Genomic DNA, 19,677 nt, shown 5'->3' with positions numbered 1-19,677 from the left:
TTTTTTGATAGAAAAATACGAGTGGAAGATATGCTCCGATTTCAATTGTTTTTTCATCCGTTGGGAACAGCGTTAGCGATGAATTTGATGTCGAAGCGATGGTGAGGATGTCTTGGTTGTACCTATCGTAGGTCATTGCAGCTCTAGGGGCCATTAATTGTGTTTGTCGATCGAAGGAGAAGTGGAATCGAGGGACGACCTAGGAAGAGTTGAGAGCCGTGCAAATCGCTCACTCGGATGGGCGTGCAATTGAATCTGGTCTCTACCCTCGAGTTAATCGACTGTTGTGGCTGTGCTCGACCAAACACCCTCCTCGAATCAACTGCCAATCAGCGTGAAGCTGCTCGCGCTTTCTCTCACAAACGCTTTCGTTTACAGTAAGAGAGGAAAAGTGAGGCATGAATTCTCTGGCGGCCGAGAGAGTATGACTGCCATTTATATTGTGCATTACCGCGACTCCATTGATTCCCTCGTATCTCTCTGGCTCACACACTGTACCACAAAAAACGCAACAAAGCAAATGACGTTTCTATTAAAGCATTGCCAGCCGGACGCTTCCTAAGAGGGTGCCTAACCTAACGCCACGTAACATGAGGAGTATCTGAAATCCACGCCTCAATCCTTAAAACGTTACAGTCCAGCAGGTGCTGTCCCCTAATCATCCCCACATGGGGTTTATAACCAATAGTTTAAACAAAACACGCATTTGAACATTTACGAGTGAAATTCATTTCCTTCAGAACGTCGTGTAAGTGTATTTTACTGTGATCCAGTTGAACCGGATAGAATTGTCTGGGGAAATATCCACAGAACAGTTAAGAATACATTTCTGGTATTCGTTGCTAATTGTCGTATATTAGGGAATAAAATAATAGTCTGTGGATTTCCGCCGGTTAGTGTGGATATATGCCGAGAAGACTCCACAAAAATAATTCGCCGGGAAATGTGTCGATCGTATTTTAATTATGATCGCATGATCATTCATATTGCTGATGGCACAGGAACAAGTGCAATAACTGCCACAGAGGGTTAGTTGGCTCTCTAAGGACACCGGGCGGTGAAGTGTTCGGAAAAGGTTTTAAAGGCGGGTAATTTGCTTCTCTGGGAATTCGCATTCGCATTATCTCTCAGAGGAAGGATCGGTGAGGGAAGGGTTGCGGTGCAGCGGTGCTAGGGGTGCTACACCTGGATTGAAGGGACCCACGCAAACCTCCTGTAGTGATGTAAACTATGTGATGGCTGCTCTCGACCATTCGTCGTCGGGCTTACATTAGCTGCAGATTTCCGATTACTCCGCTAGAGTGTCCGCCGCTCTTCGCTAATATTTCTGTCAAAAATGTGGAATGACTGACTATCAGCCGACCGTATGTGGGGAAGCCGTTTTGTAGGGTTCTGGATGTGGTACATTGGAGGTAGTGATTAAATCATCAACTATGCAAGGCAAAACACTTAATATGATTAGAGGATTGAGTGGGAACTTCTTAAACTACCAATCTTGGCATGTTTTATTGCTGATGATGATTAGTTCCTCAGTTTCCCGTCTCGTTGTCTCCTTGATGGCCGCTTATGATAAACATAATGAATCTTCATTTCCCCCTTCAAAGGTATGCAATCTTGGTGTGTGATAGGTGTGTATTGGGTTGAAAACATGCCTAACTTTGATATGCCTTAAAACAAAAAGTATAAAAATACTACCTTTTTTCATTTTTTTAATTGTTGGCAGAAAATTTAAACTAGCCACTGAAAATTTGGAAGCAAATAAAAGGTGGTCTTTTTAAAAAATAAATTTTTAAATAATTATAAACGTTATTTGTTGAATCAGGTCCTATTTGTTTTTTATTTCTTCAAATTATATGAATGCTATGTCAGAATGTGTATAAATGCAATTTCTTCAAATGAAACAAAAACCATTACTTTATGGGTCATGGTCCCTTATTTATTAGCATTTTTGTAATTTTTCGTTTTTTACTTTGTCGCCTGAGTCGTCAATGCTTAGAGGATAATAAGTCTATATCGGTTCAGTTCTGAGCTGAGGTAAAGTGATCATTATTCACCATAAGGATACTGCTTTGACATGTATAGCTTTTAGAGAAATCGGTGATGGTCTCCTGACATGATTTTGCACTATCTGCCATATTTGAGATGAGAATGCCTAGTAGCCCTTTCCTTATATTTTTCGAAGCTTCCATCGCGATTCGTTTAGATACTTCCATTGGGAATAGCTACTTACATGAAATTTATTTTGCTCCTTTGAACAATGTCTTCTACTGTAAGTATTGAATAAAAAAATTAATTAGATATTTATTTAAATTTAGAAAAGACACCCTGATATCTGTCATGGAGTTTGCTGGCGAAAGATTGGAAAATATTCTCAAATGAAGGTTTTAAGCGGCAAAATTTGTTGTTAATGCATCTTATCTCGGTTAACTTTAGATATTAAGTTAAAAAAACACTCAATATATTGGAAGTAAAAGGAACTCGTCCATACTGCTGCGCTACACATCGTTTCCAATTAAATCGAAACTTGAAGCTTTTACGTTTCCAAATCGAAAGAACAAAGTCACTCAGGGTGGTCTGGGGCTTTCAATTAACCCCTAGAGCGCATATTTGGCCAGGAATCACCTTTAAATTGCCTCTTAGTGTATGGCCAAATACTTAAGTTCAAGGCTATAGGCTGGTCGTCGAGACGACATCCAAATGTGCGCAGCATAGACGCAACCTTTATCACTGACGCTGTTGCACGCGTGGCTTCTTTCTCTTCGTCGGAAGATCTGTCTCTGCAACCCCGATTTATTTCATGCAAATGATTTTGCGGAAAACAGTCCTACTTAGAAATAGGCCATGTGTAGCTTTATCGGCGTATCTGCTTCAAGTGGTTTTCTCATACCGGCCACCGTGGAGAGGCGTTCATTTGAGCCGAAGCACAGGTGCTGGCTGCTTACAATTGTCAGTAATTTTCTGTTTTCTGTAAGTGAATTGTAAGTTAAAGCTGAAGTCCCTGTTTCTGTTATGCTATGATTTAATGAGACGGAGCGATGCGAGTGATGACATTGATCGTGCTACTTCATTCATAGTGGAAAATGATGCTCGAGTTGAGGGTGAAAACGTCAAGGCCCTAACGGATCTCCTCAACCGACGGACAACCCGAGAAAACTTCTTGAAATCCTTCTTTGCTTTCCCTTTTCCACGAAAAATAAATTAGGGGTTATATTTTTGATGCTCGTTTTTATTTGTAAGTGTTAATTATGATTCAACAGTGTTGTGATAGAAGCTAAAATTTTCTCTAACATTCAGTTCCCTCTTTGATGATGCATTTTTTTGTTTTGCTCGTTGATTAGTAGCCTTATTTTTGCTTCCTATTGGTACGTGCCTTTCCCTTGGGCTACAACCTTGTCGCGGTGGAAAGGCTTGCGCGTTCCTATGACCCCTAGAGCTGCACTGGCGGGATTAATTCTAAATTATTCCCGGTAGGGCCACCCATGCCAGATAGGTCGAAGGGTAGGAGCCAGACGAAAGGTAGTCCACGTGATGGTGTCACGTAAAAAACACTGTTGGAATGGAAGTGGGAAACCCTACCAACTATCTCTTCCCTGAACACATGGAGTACAACCAAATTAGCCTCTGAATCTCATCGCCCGGAACCCGTCCGCAAAGGGCGGGTGTCGGGCACGGCAGCGAGGTCGGCAAGGTCCTCGGGGTCGCCAACATGCGAAATCCTTGCAGAGACTTATCATCATCATCAGCAGCAGCAGCAATGAAGAAGGAAGAAAAGAAGACCAAGAAGATGGAGAAGAAGAAGTCGGCTGTAAATGTAGGGACGTGGAATGTGAGGACTATGATGAGGGCGGAGAAATTAGAAAATATCAATAGGGAAATGGATAAAGGGAGGATAGACATCTTAGGATTATGCGAGGTGAGGTGGAGGGATGGCGGGGACTATTGGAGTGATGGGTATAGGGTTATATATAGTGGAGGGGAAGGGAGCCAGCGAGGGGTAGCTTTAGTATTAAAAGGGAAGATGGGTAAGCGTGTGGTAGGTATAGACCAGGTAAGTGATAGAATACCTGCGGTAGAAATTGAGGCGCGGCCCCCCAACCTTGCGGTGGTCCAAGTTTACATGCCCACTAGCAATCATAGGGAGGAAGAAGTTGATGAGGTGTATGAACAGCTCGAGGAAATAATTAGAGACACATCGGGTAAGAAAAATCTGGTAGTGATGGGGGACTGGAACGCCTCAGTCGGGGAAGGGAGGGATGGACACGAAATAGGAGATTTTGGTCAAGGAACACGGAACGACAGGGGAGAGAAAGCAGCAGAATTTTGTAGGAGAAACAAATTATTCATCACAAACACGTGGTTCAATCATCATAAAGGGCGAAGGAACACATGGAAAAGTCTAGGGGATGTGGTGAGATATCAAATAGACTACATTATGGTAAGACAGAGGTTTAGGAATAGTGTGAAAAACTCGCGCAGCTTCCCCGCAGCGGATGCGGATTCTGACCACAATCTAGTGCTCATGAAATGCAACGTAAGATTCAAAAGACTTATGAAAGGCAGGAGGGTGAGGAAATGGAATGTAGAAGCACTGAAGGGGAGTATAAGGAAAGAATATCAGGAACTAGTGGACATTAGTATACGGGAGGTTGAAAGTACTAAGACGGTCGAGGAAAGATGGGATAATATTAAAACGGGAATAGTCAAAGCGGCGGAGAAGTCAATTGGTTACGTTGACAGTAGAAGGATAAAGAAACCGTTGATATCGGAGGCAATGGTAAAAGAAATGGAGGAGAGGAGTAAGTGGAAGAACGTGGACACAGTACAGGGCAAAAGAATGTATAGAGAATTGAATAATAGATTACGACGTGAAACTAAGAGGGCAAGGGAGGCTTGGTGGAAAAGACAATGTGAGGAAATGGAAAAGTTCCAGAAGGATAGAGAAGTAGGCGTGTTGTACGCCAAAGTTAAGTCGCTATCGGGCGGCAAAAGAGGACAAGCCATGTCTAAAATTAAGGCTAAAGATGGGAGGATGCTAACCGAGCGAGAAGAGGTACACGGTAGGTGGAAGGAATACGTGGAGGACCTGTATGACGGAATGAACAGACCAGAGAGATTGACTCTAGAGGAGGAAAGTACAATGGAGGAAGATAATCTTGGGCCGGAGATATTAGATTCGGAAATAGAGAGAGCACTTCGTGATATGAAGGCTAGGAAAGCAGTAGGCGTGGACAATATCCCGTGTGAGCTTCTGAAGAATCTAGGGAAGGAAGGTAAGAAAATGTTTTTCGAAGTAATGCGCAGGATCTATGAGGAGGGATGTTTGCCGGTGGATTTCGTGAAGACTGTTTTAATTCCGCTTCCGAAAAAGAAAAAAGCTGTGGAAGTCGGAGATTATAGGACTATCAGCCTAATATCGCATGCGGCGAAAGTGGTGCTGAGGATATTGAACAGACGAATGGAGGCGAGGGCAAACGAGTATTTGGGCGAAGATCAGTTTGGTTTCAGAAGAGGGAAGTCAACTCGTGATGCAATAGCAATAGTGAGGTCCCTCGTGGAGAGGAACCTAGAATATGACCAGGACGTCTATGCGTGTTTCGTGGATTTTGAGAAAGCGTTTGATAGGGTGAAATGGGTAAAGTTAATGGATATTCTCAAGAGAATAGGTGTAGATTGGAGGGATTGACGACTGATTCGTAATCTGTATATGGCCCAGACTGCGCAAGTGAGGATAGCGGACGGAGAATCTGGGTGGGCAAGCATTGGCCGAGGTGTGAGGCAAGGCTGTCCTCTATCGCCGCTGCTCTTTAATGTGTACGCTGAAGAGATGGTAAGGGGAGCGTGGGATGAGTTAGAAGGTGGGATAAAAGTGGGAGGAATGATTTTTAGTTTTAAGGTTTTCGCAGCGATTAGATGCACTATTATAATTCATTTTCGGGAATACGTCTGCGTGCTATTAATATTTAACTCAACGTTTCGTTCCACTTACTGGGAACGTCGTCAGGAGAATGAAAATATAAACACCTATCATACCGTTGGAAAAACTGGTCCATTGTTGTTAAGGTATTTAAAAAAGTAAATAAAAATAAAAATAAAATAAAAGCCAACTTCTTTAAAACATCTAATATAAAAAAAGGAAGATGAAAGGTGGAATATTGTAATTAAATTTTCGAAATGTATCTCTTCCACACATGGCTTAAATTATACCCATCATCCCTGTTAAAATTCATTGGTCTTTTAGAAATTTCTATCGCCTCTCTAATAATAGTAATTCTCTATAGTGACAAGGCTGAAAGAGCATGAAAGGGCGCTGAAGGCAAGGCAATGGGAAACTTCAGCTGTCGCCGATCATTTTATGTCGGGGCCAGGACACAAGATCCTCCTGGATGAGGCCAAAGCCATTGCAAGAAAATCTGCATATTATCCACGGCTTATTAGAGAGGCGATAGAAATTTCTAAAAGACCAATGAATTTTAACAGGGATGATGGGTATAATTTAAGCCATGTGTGGAAGAGATACATTTCGAAAATTTAATTACAATATTCCACCTTTCATCTTCCTTTTTTTATATTAGATGTTTTAAAGAAGTTGGCTTTTATTTTATTTTTATTTTTATTTACTTTTTTAAATACCTTAACAACAATGGACCAGTTTTTCCAACGGTATGATAGGTGTTTATATTTTCATTCTCCTGACGACGTTCCCAGTAAGTGGAACGAAACGTTGAGTTAAATATTAATAGCACGCAGACGTATTCCCGAAAATGAATTATAATGGGAGGAATGATGTTCAAATCAGTGAGATTCGCGGATGACCAGGCGTTGATCAGCCAGTCAGCGAGGGGGCTTCAGGCTCTAGTGGATGCGTTATACGAACGTTGCGAGGAATATGGGATGAGGATTAATCACAAGAAAACTAAGGTGATGCAGTTTTGTAAAGCATCACGAGCGAGGAATGTGAGACTCAAGATAAAGTTGGGTGGTGAAAAACTTGAGCAGGTTGAGCAATTCAACTATTTAGGCAGTACGTTAGAGGAAAACGGATACAGTAGTAAGGACATCAGGAAGAGAATAGCATTAGCGAAGGAGGCGTTCATGAACAGAAAGGAGCTTCTGAGAGGATCGTTGTGTAAGAGTTTAAAGAAAAGGTTAGTGAAGAGTTTGATTTGGAGTGTAGCTCTCTACGGTGCGGAAACGTGGACACTGAGGAAAGAAGACGAGAGAAGATTGGAGGCATTTGAGATGTGGGTATGGAGAAGAATGGAGAGGGTGAAATGGACGGAAAGGAAAAGGAATGACGAAGTCCTGAATATGGTTGGCGAGGAGAGGCAGCTTTTAGATGAGATACGCAGGAGACAGAAGGTATGGATGGAGTTAGTGCTTAGCGGTGAGGGGATGTTGAAAATGGTGTTGGAGGGTGGAATGTTGGGGAAACGAGGTAGGGGAAGGAAAAGAATAGGATTTTTAGATAGATTGAAAGAGAGTAGGCCTTACAGTGAATTAAAGAAGGCAGTGCTGGAAGGAAGGGGAGGCTCCCTAATCACTTCTCGAATACTCCATGGAAACCTACCTTAATCGGTAGAATACTATAATAATAAATATATTAGCTTAATAATAATAATTGGTACGTGAGATGGAAGATTGCTTAGGCACTGCGCCAACCGAACATCAATTCATAGAAAGAAATTGGTAATTGATGGAAGGCTAGGCAATTTTCGACGAAAAAATATCTTACTCATTGGCATTCAACCATTCTTTCTCATGAGGTCAGAATAAGGAATTGCCCCCCAACTTTTTTCATGAGTTGGTGATGTCATTAAAGTTCTGGCTAATTAAGGCGTTCAGGGAGATCCTCCTATTGCGGAAACTAATGCCTCACGAGAATGTAAACGATAACGAGCCACGTGAGGCCCATGCACAATGAGAACGAGAAGATCATGAGAGGCGGTGAACAGCCCGTAACGTCATCCACTTCTTTACGGAAGGTTTGAGGTGAGTAGGTTTTCGTCGTGAATATCTCGAGAAGTGGGCGGTTGAGAAGAAAACGGAACAATGCTGGTTTCTTTATTTTTCAAATGCTAATTAACATAAAAAAGAAGAACTTTGTGCTTTCACATTAATATTTATTCACAAATTTACGACCATGGTTTCAACGTTAGACGTCATCATCAGGTTACGCCTCAAACAATCAATTTTTCCAAATGCTATTAGGAGCGGCGAAAACGAACAAAATGTGAAGTGGAGTTTCCATTGATCTAATTATCATAATCGTCCAACCCTGCATTCCCTTTCCTGAGAAGACTTATGTCTTGAAATAAAACGTATTAACGATAAAAAATAAGAAAAGAAATAGAAAAATATTGACAAAACACTCATTTCCAAGTGTTGGATAGACCGAGGCATCTTCGCGGGCACGTTTACGCAGTGCTCTTTTCCCGAAACGAATAATAAATGGCTCGCCACCAGTGACGACGTATTGATGATACTCCCAATTGGGTATTGTAATAAGTTTTTGAGCATCAATGATGAACCAGTCCAGCACGAGGAAAGGATAACAAGTTTTCTGTCAATGAGTATAAATTTTGTCTTAGACATGTTTAAATTTTTTGTCAACTAGTAATACTCAGTAAAGGGGAAAAAAAATATATAAACAGTGGCGGATTTTTACCCTTTTTTGAGTACTGCATTTGTATTGAACAGAAATTTTATTAATTTTTGTTACACGTTAAAAATAAATCCAAAAATGGCGGGGGTGCACGTTGGCATCGACGATTCTTTGTGCACGTCCTTACTGTGGTAACGTTCCCGTGAAGCTTTATTACTCCGTTCTGTAGTAAACATTTTTAGAATTTTAAAGACATTTAGTTTTGTAAATTATCATTCAATGTTTGATTTAGTTAATAAGAAAAAGTAATGACACAGCAAAAGAGGCTGAAGAAACCTCGTAAATATTTACTATTCTTTAAAGAAGCAGGACAGCAAGGCTTCAAAGGAAAAACTATGAAACAAAAAAACTGCCTAGGGAAAAAAGTTGGTACACTCTGGCCAAAAGAGTGAATGAATATGATGACGGAGATGAAAACTGGCCGTGTATTCACTGTAGGAAAGCATAGCACCAAGTAAAAAAACGACAAGAGTGGGTTCAATGTCTTCGGTGCAGTCACAAGTGAGCAAATTTAGTTATAATTTGTTTAAACTGTAATAGCGATGATGAAGAAGACTGAATAGTTCCTGTTTTTAATTATTAATATGCTCTGCGTTTTTATTTTTAGCCCATAAAATGTTCGATAATTAACTGTAAACAGTGTTTTAATATATAAATACAACATTGTAGTTTGATGAAATAGTTATTTCACATCACTTTTTTATTCCTTGGTGTAACTTATAATATGCGTAAACGTTCCTCTACTTGATGCATAAACTTACCTAACAGACAATGCTGAGAGAATGCATTATTTTGCAGTTAAAAACACACAAACGCACACATAGGGCAAAAACGGAATGCACTAATTTTGACTTCATTAACTGCTTTATAAAACCACAATGTCCAATATTTCCTAAGTTGAAGTATTAAAATGAAAAAAAAAATAATCGAATAAAATCCGCGTAAACTTGCCCTGGTGTACCCTATTAATTGGTGAAATAATATTTTCGTCGTCCTCATTACTAACAATTGTGAGCAATCCTAAGATTGGCTTGACGCAGCTCTCCCCTCAATTCTCTAATCTTTTCACCCCTGCTAATTCCATTTCTTTCAAATCCGTCTGTACCTCTGCCACATATTTCATCCGAGGTCTTCCTTTTCCGTTCTTGCCTTCCACTCGTCCCTCGACGATTGTCTTCATCAGGCCATCAAGTCTCAGGATATGACCGATAAGGTTTGGCCACTTCTTCTTATCAAGGTTTTAACGAGGCTTGTCTCCTTCTCTTCTTAGGATTTCCTCATCAATTATTCGGTCAGTCCGTTTGATCCTAATCATTCCTCTGTAGCACCACATTGCGAAGGCCTCTACCCTTGATATCTCCACTGCTGACATAGTCCATGTCTCACTTTCTTAGAGAAACACTCCAAACCTAAATTATGGTGTATTTTACTTGTAATCTTCGATTTCCTGCTGAATAATGAATTTGTAAGATGAGTACATTTTATTTTTTCATTTCCATACCACCGAAAACAGCTCTCTACGGCCTTTTACATCGGCGTTATTATCATGTTAACATTTTTAAAATACCCTGGATAGGGTAATTAATCAAATGAAATCAACCTTCCCAGCGTTGATTCAAAAATAAGTATTTCTTCATAATTGAAGTTCTCTAGGGTTTGCGCGCGGGTCAGAGAAATTAAGGCATCCGACGTTTCGGCTTCCGTCTCGTTACCCATTCTCGTTCGACCGTTGAAGGGCCCCGATTTTTGTGGCGTCGCTCACGGTCCATCACCATCTCAGCGCGGAGCTGTCCTTTCCACTGCAGCACATCGAGGGCGACCCGGAGGGTCTCCTTCCTGCGGACCATCCCTTCCTGCGGACCCTGAAGACCTTCCGTCAGAGGAGGTACGGCGTTCAAAAAGTCCACTGGAACATCGCTTGGTCGGACTTGTAGGTGGACCAACCGAATGCGACTGCCAGGGCCTCTGTGTCCCATGTTTGTACAATGTGGGACAATATCTCAAAGGGCTTGAGGAGGTACAACGTTGAAACCATCTATCGACCTATGTCCAATTAAAGAGACCGTCTTGGGGTAAAATACCCAGTTGATCTTATGGCTCCGGGGGTTTATGGAATCCCATGTGAGTGTAGTGATGTCTACGATGGGAAGAATTTGCGAACTATCTCTACTCGTATGAAAGAACATCTAAGGCATTTTCGACTTGACCATCCGAAAAATTCAGCTATAGTCGAGCATGGTCTGAGTGAAGACCATGAAATAAGGTGGGATGGCAATGGATGGATGAATGGATGACACCACAATTTAATGGCGATCCAGTCAATTTTGGGATCTATTAACGAAAAGGGCTTTAGAGAAACAACTTGAAAAGAAAATTTTCAACAGAGATGCCGGTTATTCGCTCAACAGCTCTTGGAATCAAACTCTGAAAAGGATTAAGTTCGCCAGAGCGATGTCTTCGGTGGTCAACGATCCTCTGCTGCCACAACAATTGGGGCTCGACAAATTGCAACCCTCCTCATGCTGACCTTCAAATTTTATTCAGTATCCTTGAGAATGGTGTGAAACCCGAAACGTCGCACAGCTGGCTGAAAAAAAATACTGGCCAAAACCTCAAAAACGATATTTTTGGGCTAGGACGTTGAAACTTCGTATATACATTTTCCAATAAATTGTGCATAACTTCCTCAATTTATTCTTTCCTGTACCCTCACGTTAACACTATATATGAGGTCGAAGGTGAGCAAATGTAGTGGAAAACGACCGCCCTCGATGTTTTCTGAAAATTGCTAATTTCATCCTTGTGTAGTGGGTGAATGAATTAATATATGAACAAAACGGTTGTAGAATATTAGTGAAAACTTCTTTATCTTCCATGTGGAGTGTTTTTAAAGATTTTGCTTTGTTATTAAATTCAGTTTATGTTGGATATATTTTTACCATACGCTATCGCTTGTAACTCGCCGTGAGAGACGGAAAGATAAAATGCAAAACATTTGATATTATTAAATATTTTTATAAGCCCAGGTTAATAACTGGTAATCTCCCACAAACACTGTTTCGTAATAGGACGTTTGACGATTAAGAATTAAGTTCATAAGTTGGTTGAGTCAACGATTTAGAAACTCATATAATTACTTTAAGTAATTCCTTCCCACGTGCGCAGTTTATTATATGTTAGTAGACGGTCGGACGGTGACGGACGATATCTTGCGGGCGTCATGTTTATACCACATGGCTCTGCTCTTCACCTTCTCCTAAGCTCTCATTTACCATTCAGGGTTGTTGTAGGCCTCATGGAAAAGTCAGCTTTTCATTTTAAATGAGTGAGAGAATTTTGGGAAAAGTGAGGGAGTCTTTACTTGTGAGACGTTGGGGGAGTTTTACGTATTTAAGTGACGAGCGAATCAAAATTACTGCCACGCTGACGTTGGCTGAGATCTCGCGTTTTTGACTCTGAAAAATACGAATTACATTTGCTTCTCGAAATACTTTAATGCTTGATAAAAGCATTTCACATGTTGTTTTAGGAACTTTTGGTTTTGATGGCGTCGCATTTTATTTTGTGCATATATCACCGAAAACTACTATATATAGGCCTTTTACCTCATATTTTTTTAAAAAGTTAGTAATAAAACGTGTACGAAAATCCATGCCCTATATCGTCTGCCCTATATATGTAGGTCGCGGATTCAAGTCTTGTTTAGCATGCGAGGATTTTACTCCGAGCCATGGTGGAAAGGAGAGCGCTAATTGTGAAGATGGTTTGTTGTGTTGCGAGAAGTTTGGATTCGGGAATGTTGTCATCTGTTCTCATTCGACACAACGCCTCGCCTCTCCTTTGTCCAATTCTTTCCCTTCATCCCTTTGATTCGATAATGTTTCTTTTTTAGAATTGAGCACAGGTTATTCAGGACAGGGAACATCAAGAGAATCCTGGAAATGCAGCGAAAATAAAAGTGACCGTGGAAAGTCTTGGAAAATGTTTTGCGTGTCGTGTTTCATTGCTCGGGTGTCAGTCGTGCGTGGCATTTCCCGGTTGCTCTGTCTCTCGGTGCCCCTCTTTACCAATCGCTGCAATCGTCTTGACCTTTTTTCTCGCCTCGTGCGAGACCATCCTCGGGTGCTCTCTTCGTGCCAAACATGCGAGCGAGGCGTCCGATTGATTTCGCCGTTGTCCTTTGGCGCGGCTCGTCCGCTCCTCTCGACCCTTCCGTACCCGTGTTCGAAATGGAGAGGGTGGGGATGGGAGGAGGGAGCAGTGGGTGGGGGGAAGACGTGCCCCGGGAGATATGTGTGTCGAGAGGGACTCTTCCCCTCCTTCCCCTCCCCTATTCCCCCTCCCCACCCCTCCCTCCCTCCCCTACATCCCCCTCCTCTGCATCTCCCTGCCGTGCAGTCGGCGCCTCTCCTCCGGCGGCCCCGTTCGTCCTCTCTCCCCATCACTGCCGGAGGAGCCCAACTCCGGGGCCGACCTCTGAGCCGCCGCCGCCGCCACCGCGGCTCCGGGGCCGCTATTCTCTCTCTCTCTTCCATTCCGTCTCCGCCCTCAATCACTCCTCTGTGATCCCCGTCTATTCTCTCGCCCTCTTTCATCTGCACGTGTGCTTGCCGCTCGGGTCCCCTTTCCTCACACGTGTACCACAAGGTTGCGCCCTCGGCCCTTCCCTTCACCCGGGAGCCGCATCTTCCTCCGTCCCCGCATTCGGTTCTCTCGCGAGTGCCTCCGTCCCTCCGCCAGGGGCCATGGGTGCCGCCGCCGCACCCGCTGCCGCTCCGCCGCCCCGGGTGCAGCCGCTCTCGCTCCTCGGCCGCAGCCCAGCCGCATCCCGCCGGGAGTCGGGTTAATGAGGCCGTGCCGCGCCGCCCACTGCTCACACGCGTGCTCGCATTGAAAGCGAGGCAGGGATGCTCTGATTGGAGGATTCGGGAAGTCAAACGCACGATTACACAATACTATATTAATAATTTATAATAAATAAGTAAGTAGGAAATAATCGCACGCAGTGTTGTGATAGGAAGGAGTGCTTGGCGTTTTGGATGAGGAATGCTTTCGCTGCGTAGGTTAGTGGTTGGGCTGCCTCGGCGCGGTTAAGTGAGGCCGTATCCCAAAAGTCTTTCTCGCCGCTTAGGTGACCTCCGTTTTCGGTGCATAGATATCCGCTGTGTAGCCACAATTAACACATAGAGCACAAGAGACTGTAAATACTAGAGAAAATTCCCCGTGTGGGTATAATAATAATAATAATAATAATAATATTACTCATAATTACATAGCTATATTTTCATAGTTTTCATTGCGAGTGGTGAATGGTGGGGTGCGTCTCGCTTTGCCCTCCGCCCACTGAGTGCCTTCCGAGCCCTTTCTCTCGCCTTCCTCTCCGCTGATTGGTCAACATGATGCACGCATCCACCTCCGCCTCAGGTACGTCACAAACTCTCCGTCTATATCTAATATTTCAATGAATTGCTGTGTGCTATAGCGGCAAAATGTTTGCTCGGAATTAGGTGTTCTTGATGTGTCTTTGCCGACGGAATTCGAAAATGATGCTTAAAACGATGTTCGTGTCACCCTCAATTTTTGCACAAATCGTACACTAAGCCATTATCGATTGCGCAAATGTGGGTAAATACTACTGCCACGTCAAACCAAGTATGTTGAAGTGGAGTATACATGTATACATGTTTGTAGCAACGTGCAAGACTCACAGCCAACATGCGCATGCGAGGAATGTGGATGCAAACACCTGTCACCCCGTGGTTGTAATGCCAACGGCCCCCTCTTGAGGACTTCATTGTGCTCACGGTAAAGCGTCCTGCGGTAATCCTCGCCCCCCCATCTCAACATTCCCTATTTTATAGCATCGCCGTTCCATTTCTTAGATACTGTGATGGAACCCACCACCCAGTCCCACAATTACTGTTTATGGGATGTATTGTGATAATGATACATTGCATTGCAAGGAATTCCTAATATATGCGATTTGTTAAAAAAATGGGTGATACAGTGTTTTGAGTATCATTTTCGTATTCAGGAGATCGAATTGCATGAGGAATGTGTACTTTATGTTAGGTTTTAGTGACCTAGCAATATGTCGCTTTATTTCATTAATTTCCAGACCAGAATATGACAGTACATGTAACTGTTGAAACATTGAAGACAATTTAGTACATACTTTTACCAACTTTCAGGAACAATAGAGAAATATTCGTAATAAGCTGTGAGAGATGCATGCATTAGTTTTATTACACGCTTTTTTTTTCGTTTGAGTTTTCCTTGGATACAGTGGCGGATCTATGGGGGGGAGGGGGGTGGGCGCTCCCTCCTTTGGTATCCAATTTACACTAGATCTAGGTGGTGTTTCAGAGTCTCATAGGATTGGCGGCGTCGGAAACGGATTCATTCCGAGTCGATCGGGAACCTATCCTACGCTCGTCTTCCGTGCGTTTCACACAAACTATCGGAAAGCGTTCCGATTTTGGTATGACGTCAACAGTCATCCTAAACGGGAAACGAGAAAACGTCACAATTTTCAAGAGACAAGTGAGTAGCGAAAATAACCTCCTGTAAGGTTTGACACTTTACAAGGGAGGCGAAAGGTATATACGGGCATAAATATGTGCTAATTGATACATTGTCACATAATTGACGTTGTTGCCGGGTAAAATTATTTTGGAATTGTTCGTCTGTAGTTTTTTTAACGTAATACCTTGTCGTTTTGAGCAAATTACGGGAATGAAGGAAATTTTTGAACGAGTTTTTTATTTCATTCCCGTGAGAGCATACTTGATTGTTCTTAAGAGCTAAACTACAGGTAGTCGCGAAATCCATAATTTTTTCCAACAACATATGGTTTACTTACTCAATTATTTAACCAAATTGTCATATTTTCATTCAGTATCTCAATTAAATATGAATATTGACCATCATAAATGATGTTATGGCCTTCATGATATGCCGTAAACGTCTTACAAATTTTCCGTGAAAGTGGAGGTACGCTGGAAGAAAATACAGCGATTACATTAGGTTGAATAGTGTCCATTATTAGTAATGACTCGAATTATGTACGTTAATAATTTGGTTAGTTTGTTATCTGTTTTGCACGTTCTCTGTTATTTTTATAACACCATTTTATTTTGTACGAAAATGACAAACAGTTCCTATCGTTGCACCTTTAAATACATCTAAATTATATTTCGATGTGCGATAATTCAACAAAGAAAAAATATTCGCTGCAAAAGGGAATCGACCTCAGAGTCTTTGCCTCACTTCACTCTGCCTTAACCCACTGCGCCACCGCCGCTTGTTGGGTTTGCGCCGAAATTTGTGGATTATAACCAACTAGATGGTATGAAGGAGCTTCCGTATAGTTGTTACCGTGGCTATTCCCGTTATGCTTGAACTAATATTTCCTATTAAAATGAATCTTTAGAATGTACACCATGGACTCAAGTGAATTAGGCACATAACCACGTCTAATTTAGATGTGACTACGATGCCAAGTCACGCACGCAATCATATCAAATTAGACAAATTGTTATACTTCCAAACCCACGGACACGCATTCAATGCATTATGCTACCTGCATATTTGTAAGTCATTACGCCATGCATTCCAACTTGTTTCACGTTCTTTTTGCCAAATTACTCGTCCAAATAGCAATGCGAACGAACTTGCACCGACAGTGATACAGACTGCTCATTTATCGTCTAATTTACACGAGAATTAAAGTCACTTACACCTATATTACTATATCAGAATATCCACATGTATCAGCACTCATGAAATAAAGTGGTATGATTTTATTATAGCCAAATACTTAATAAAAAACAGCATTAAAGCATATCTCCACTCGCAACCGGAATGAGTTTCCGGCACCTCTAGCCCACTCGACTTCTATCCGATAGGAAAGCCGGCCTTGAGTCGATAGGAAGCCAGTCTGAAACGCACGGATTGCCTGGCCGATAGTTTAAGCCGTGTCCCAATTGGCCATTTGGCTATGCCAATTCCAGGATTTAGCCATGACGCCATCTTGGAAGGATGTCCCAACTCGTTAGCCAGCATAAGGGAGGGACTTTAGGCAGCTAAAACGGCAGCCAGATTTAGGCATCGAGGAGTGCATCCTTCGCCCGACTTTTCCCATGATTCAAAGCGTACAAAGCGTCTTCAGGAGAAAGGGCATCATGGCTGTCAACAAGGGATAGTACTTGTTTGCAAGTAGTGTTGATATTTTGAGACTTGTTCGAATAATTATTAATTTTTATTTTGTTTATAATAATGAAATTGCGTTAATGGAAGTGTAAGAATTACGGAGAAATTAGTTAAAGAGAAGGCGGCGTTAATTTTAATGCTAATTAATTTTTATATGCTTCTTGTGTATGTATATGTTATTTTATAACTTTTTATACCGATCACATGTTATCTTTTGCTACCGTTTACTTTTCTAACGTGTTAAATAATGCTTATTGATGTTTATATGCTTCTAATATATTCTTAATTATGTAACACTATGTCTAAATTCTTATTTAACACTTTTTGTACATTAGGTTAACACCCGTAAGAATAAACAATTATTATTATATGTTATTGGACAAAGTCCCGAAATTGGAATCGGAATAAGTAACAAAAATTAAAATGTATGGTGATTAAAAGATGATACCGAAACCTGATTTATGTACGTAAACCATACTTTAAATAAATTTTGAAAATAAATCCCAAATCAGACGGTAACCGTTTGAATAGACCTGTTCTAATAATACAAAACTAAAAATTAAATTGCTAAAATATAAGGAATTCAAAAAAGTACTTGGTTGAGAGACGATTTAATTATTACAAACCAATTAAAAGGGATATACGTTAACATTTCGCCACAAACTTAGCTAAAACCTCTTTAACAAAACCATACGGAACTAAAAATACGAATTTGAAAGTATACCCCTACTTTACTATTACAAAAAGGTTGTCTAAGATACTAAAATTATGATTAAATACTCTTCTCCGACATCTAATACTCAAAATCACATTTTAACAATTTAGGGTGGGTTTTGTTCAAATCATTCCGATTATCTCTTGTTTTGCATTGGCCTAGTGCCCAGTAGATGGCAGCACCTCCGTAAGGATGTCCCAATTCATGCTCCCTTGTGGTTGGCTGCCCAGAATCTGGCTGGCTAAATACATGATGCCTAATGGCTAACGAGTTGGGACACGGCTTAAGTGACGTAGAATCCGCGTCAAGTCTCCCGATCCGCTCGGAAAGGGAGACTCTGAAACACCCCCCTAATGGTAATTTTTTCCGACTCCCACTACTGCTGGAATTTTAACCCATACTTAGTCCCTATCCTGGATCTGTCACTTGCCTTCTGATACGAATTTGCCGCAGACCAACCAGGTCGCAGGGCGCCTGGGGAATTTAGCGAGCTCCTCCGCACCAAATACCCCCCCCCCCTGGTGCGCGACAGCCGTGTAACGGCTCTCATTGCGAGCGGGTGTGCCTGCACGCATAGCACGACTTTCGCTGTCTTCTTTCCCGTTTAATTACGCGCCGACCAGTGGATCTTGGCCCACTGCACCACTCGCGTGCACCACAAGGTGGCCATCTGGGGCCGCTCTCCTTGCACCCGACCGCTTCCCATCTCCCGCGCTTCCGTGGTGCCGCTCCCCCTCCCGCACCCGCCCAACGCACCCTCTCCTCTCCGTGTCTGCGCGTGTTCCGCCGCCGTCGAGTCGTTCCCCCGCTCCTTTATTTAGTTTTTCTCTCGCCCCCTCCCCTTTCGCGCCTCCACTGCCCACTCAATCAAAGGGGCCACTTCTTTTTAGTGTTCGCTCTGCGAGAAATGAATCCAGTGGCTTTGATAAATGCGAGCTGGCACTCGGCATTCAAAGTGCAGGAACACGCGTTTCTTGCTGTTTTACGCCTGGAGTCTAAGTGTCCATTCACGTATCGATGTAGGCTCCGGAGGTGGCATGCAAATGTTCATGAAATGAATTTAAGCAATAATTCAATGGTTTATTAGGTATGGTTTTGAAGTTTATAAGCACAGGGATTACTTCAGTGAATGTTGCATGTCATCCAGTTTTTTAGGTATAGTTATTCACATGTTTCCAATTTCATCCTATTTTTTTAAAAGTAGCATTGGCTTCAAGTGACGTCTTATAGTACTTGATTCTTGGAAACTCTTTAAGACGCATATCCGGTATTTTTAGTAATCATATTAAAAATAACGTGTATATGATTCTAATTCCATTTTAATGTATGCGAAGCTTGCGAAGGGTTGCTGTGGAAAGTGAAGTTAACCAATCTCGTACTCTTCCTTTACATCAAATGTTAATTCGTACTTATGATAATGTAAACTTTTTTATTAATTTTTATTTAATTTCTGTAATTGGACCTTAAATCAATAGTGTATATCTAAATGATTAATCTTCAAAATATTTTTGCCGCAAAATTTAAAAACATGTTCGTCTCATGGTCTTCGTTTAGCGCACGTATGGACACTCGTAAATGGCATCAAGAGGGGGCGCAAGCACTACTCCATCTCGACCGGCTTTTGTTTTTGTGACGGATTACTTGCTGCTTACTTATCGTGTGCTATCATTTTGAAATTTTCAGGGTTTAAGTGTACACAGGGTAAAATTTTCCTTTGAATTGAGCTTGAGAATTTTACCCATGCATCTTCTCAAGTGAAAGATATCAGCGGAGTGAAGGAGCGGCAGGAATGAAAAGCCACGGTGTGGAGACATTGGCTATTAATTATGGAGAAGATACTGATCACATGGGAGCCGAAAATTAATTCAAATAAATCTCAAAGTATCGGTATTTAGTGGATGAGAAGAGGCGAGGGTGAACCAGGAACTAGGAAACCTGGAACTTGAAAAGGTGAAGGCGTTTTGCTGTTTGGTTCTTTTGCTCGAGTGGCCAACGATGGGAATGGGCAGCAGAAATTGCCCAAGTGAAGAGAGAGAGTGAGTCTTCCTTCGGATGAAATAATATGCGTGAAAGGAAGCAATTTATTATG

At 41.9% G+C, this 19,677-nt stretch overlaps 1 protein-coding gene across 4 annotated transcripts in view; it reads left to right on the top strand.

Annotated features, from left to right (window-relative positions):
• The window catches only part of LOC124157007 (apoptosis-resistant E3 ubiquitin protein ligase 1), a 347,050-nt gene that overhangs the window by 87,157 nt on the left and 240,216 nt on the right, over positions 1–19,677 (top strand). Inside the window, exon 1 of one of the 4 annotated variants that reach the window (XM_046531469.1) lies at positions 13,071–14,086. The exons of the other annotated variants lie outside the window; for them this stretch is intronic. Coding sequence (XP_046387425.1) covers positions 14,059–14,086 — 28 coding nt within the window. The 5' untranslated portion in view covers positions 13,071–14,058. Of the gene's footprint in view, positions 1–13,070; positions 14,087–19,677 lie in introns of those variants that run through there. 4 annotated transcript variants of the gene reach the window in all.

This window comes from Ischnura elegans, chromosome 4, assembly GCF_921293095.1.
Source record: "Ischnura elegans chromosome 4, ioIscEleg1.1, whole genome shotgun sequence".
In the NCBI taxonomy this organism is placed as follows: domain Eukaryota; kingdom Metazoa; phylum Arthropoda; class Insecta; order Odonata; family Coenagrionidae; genus Ischnura; species Ischnura elegans.
Note: the sequence above shows the minus strand (reverse complement) of the source record. Positions and strands in the feature narration are given on the sequence as shown.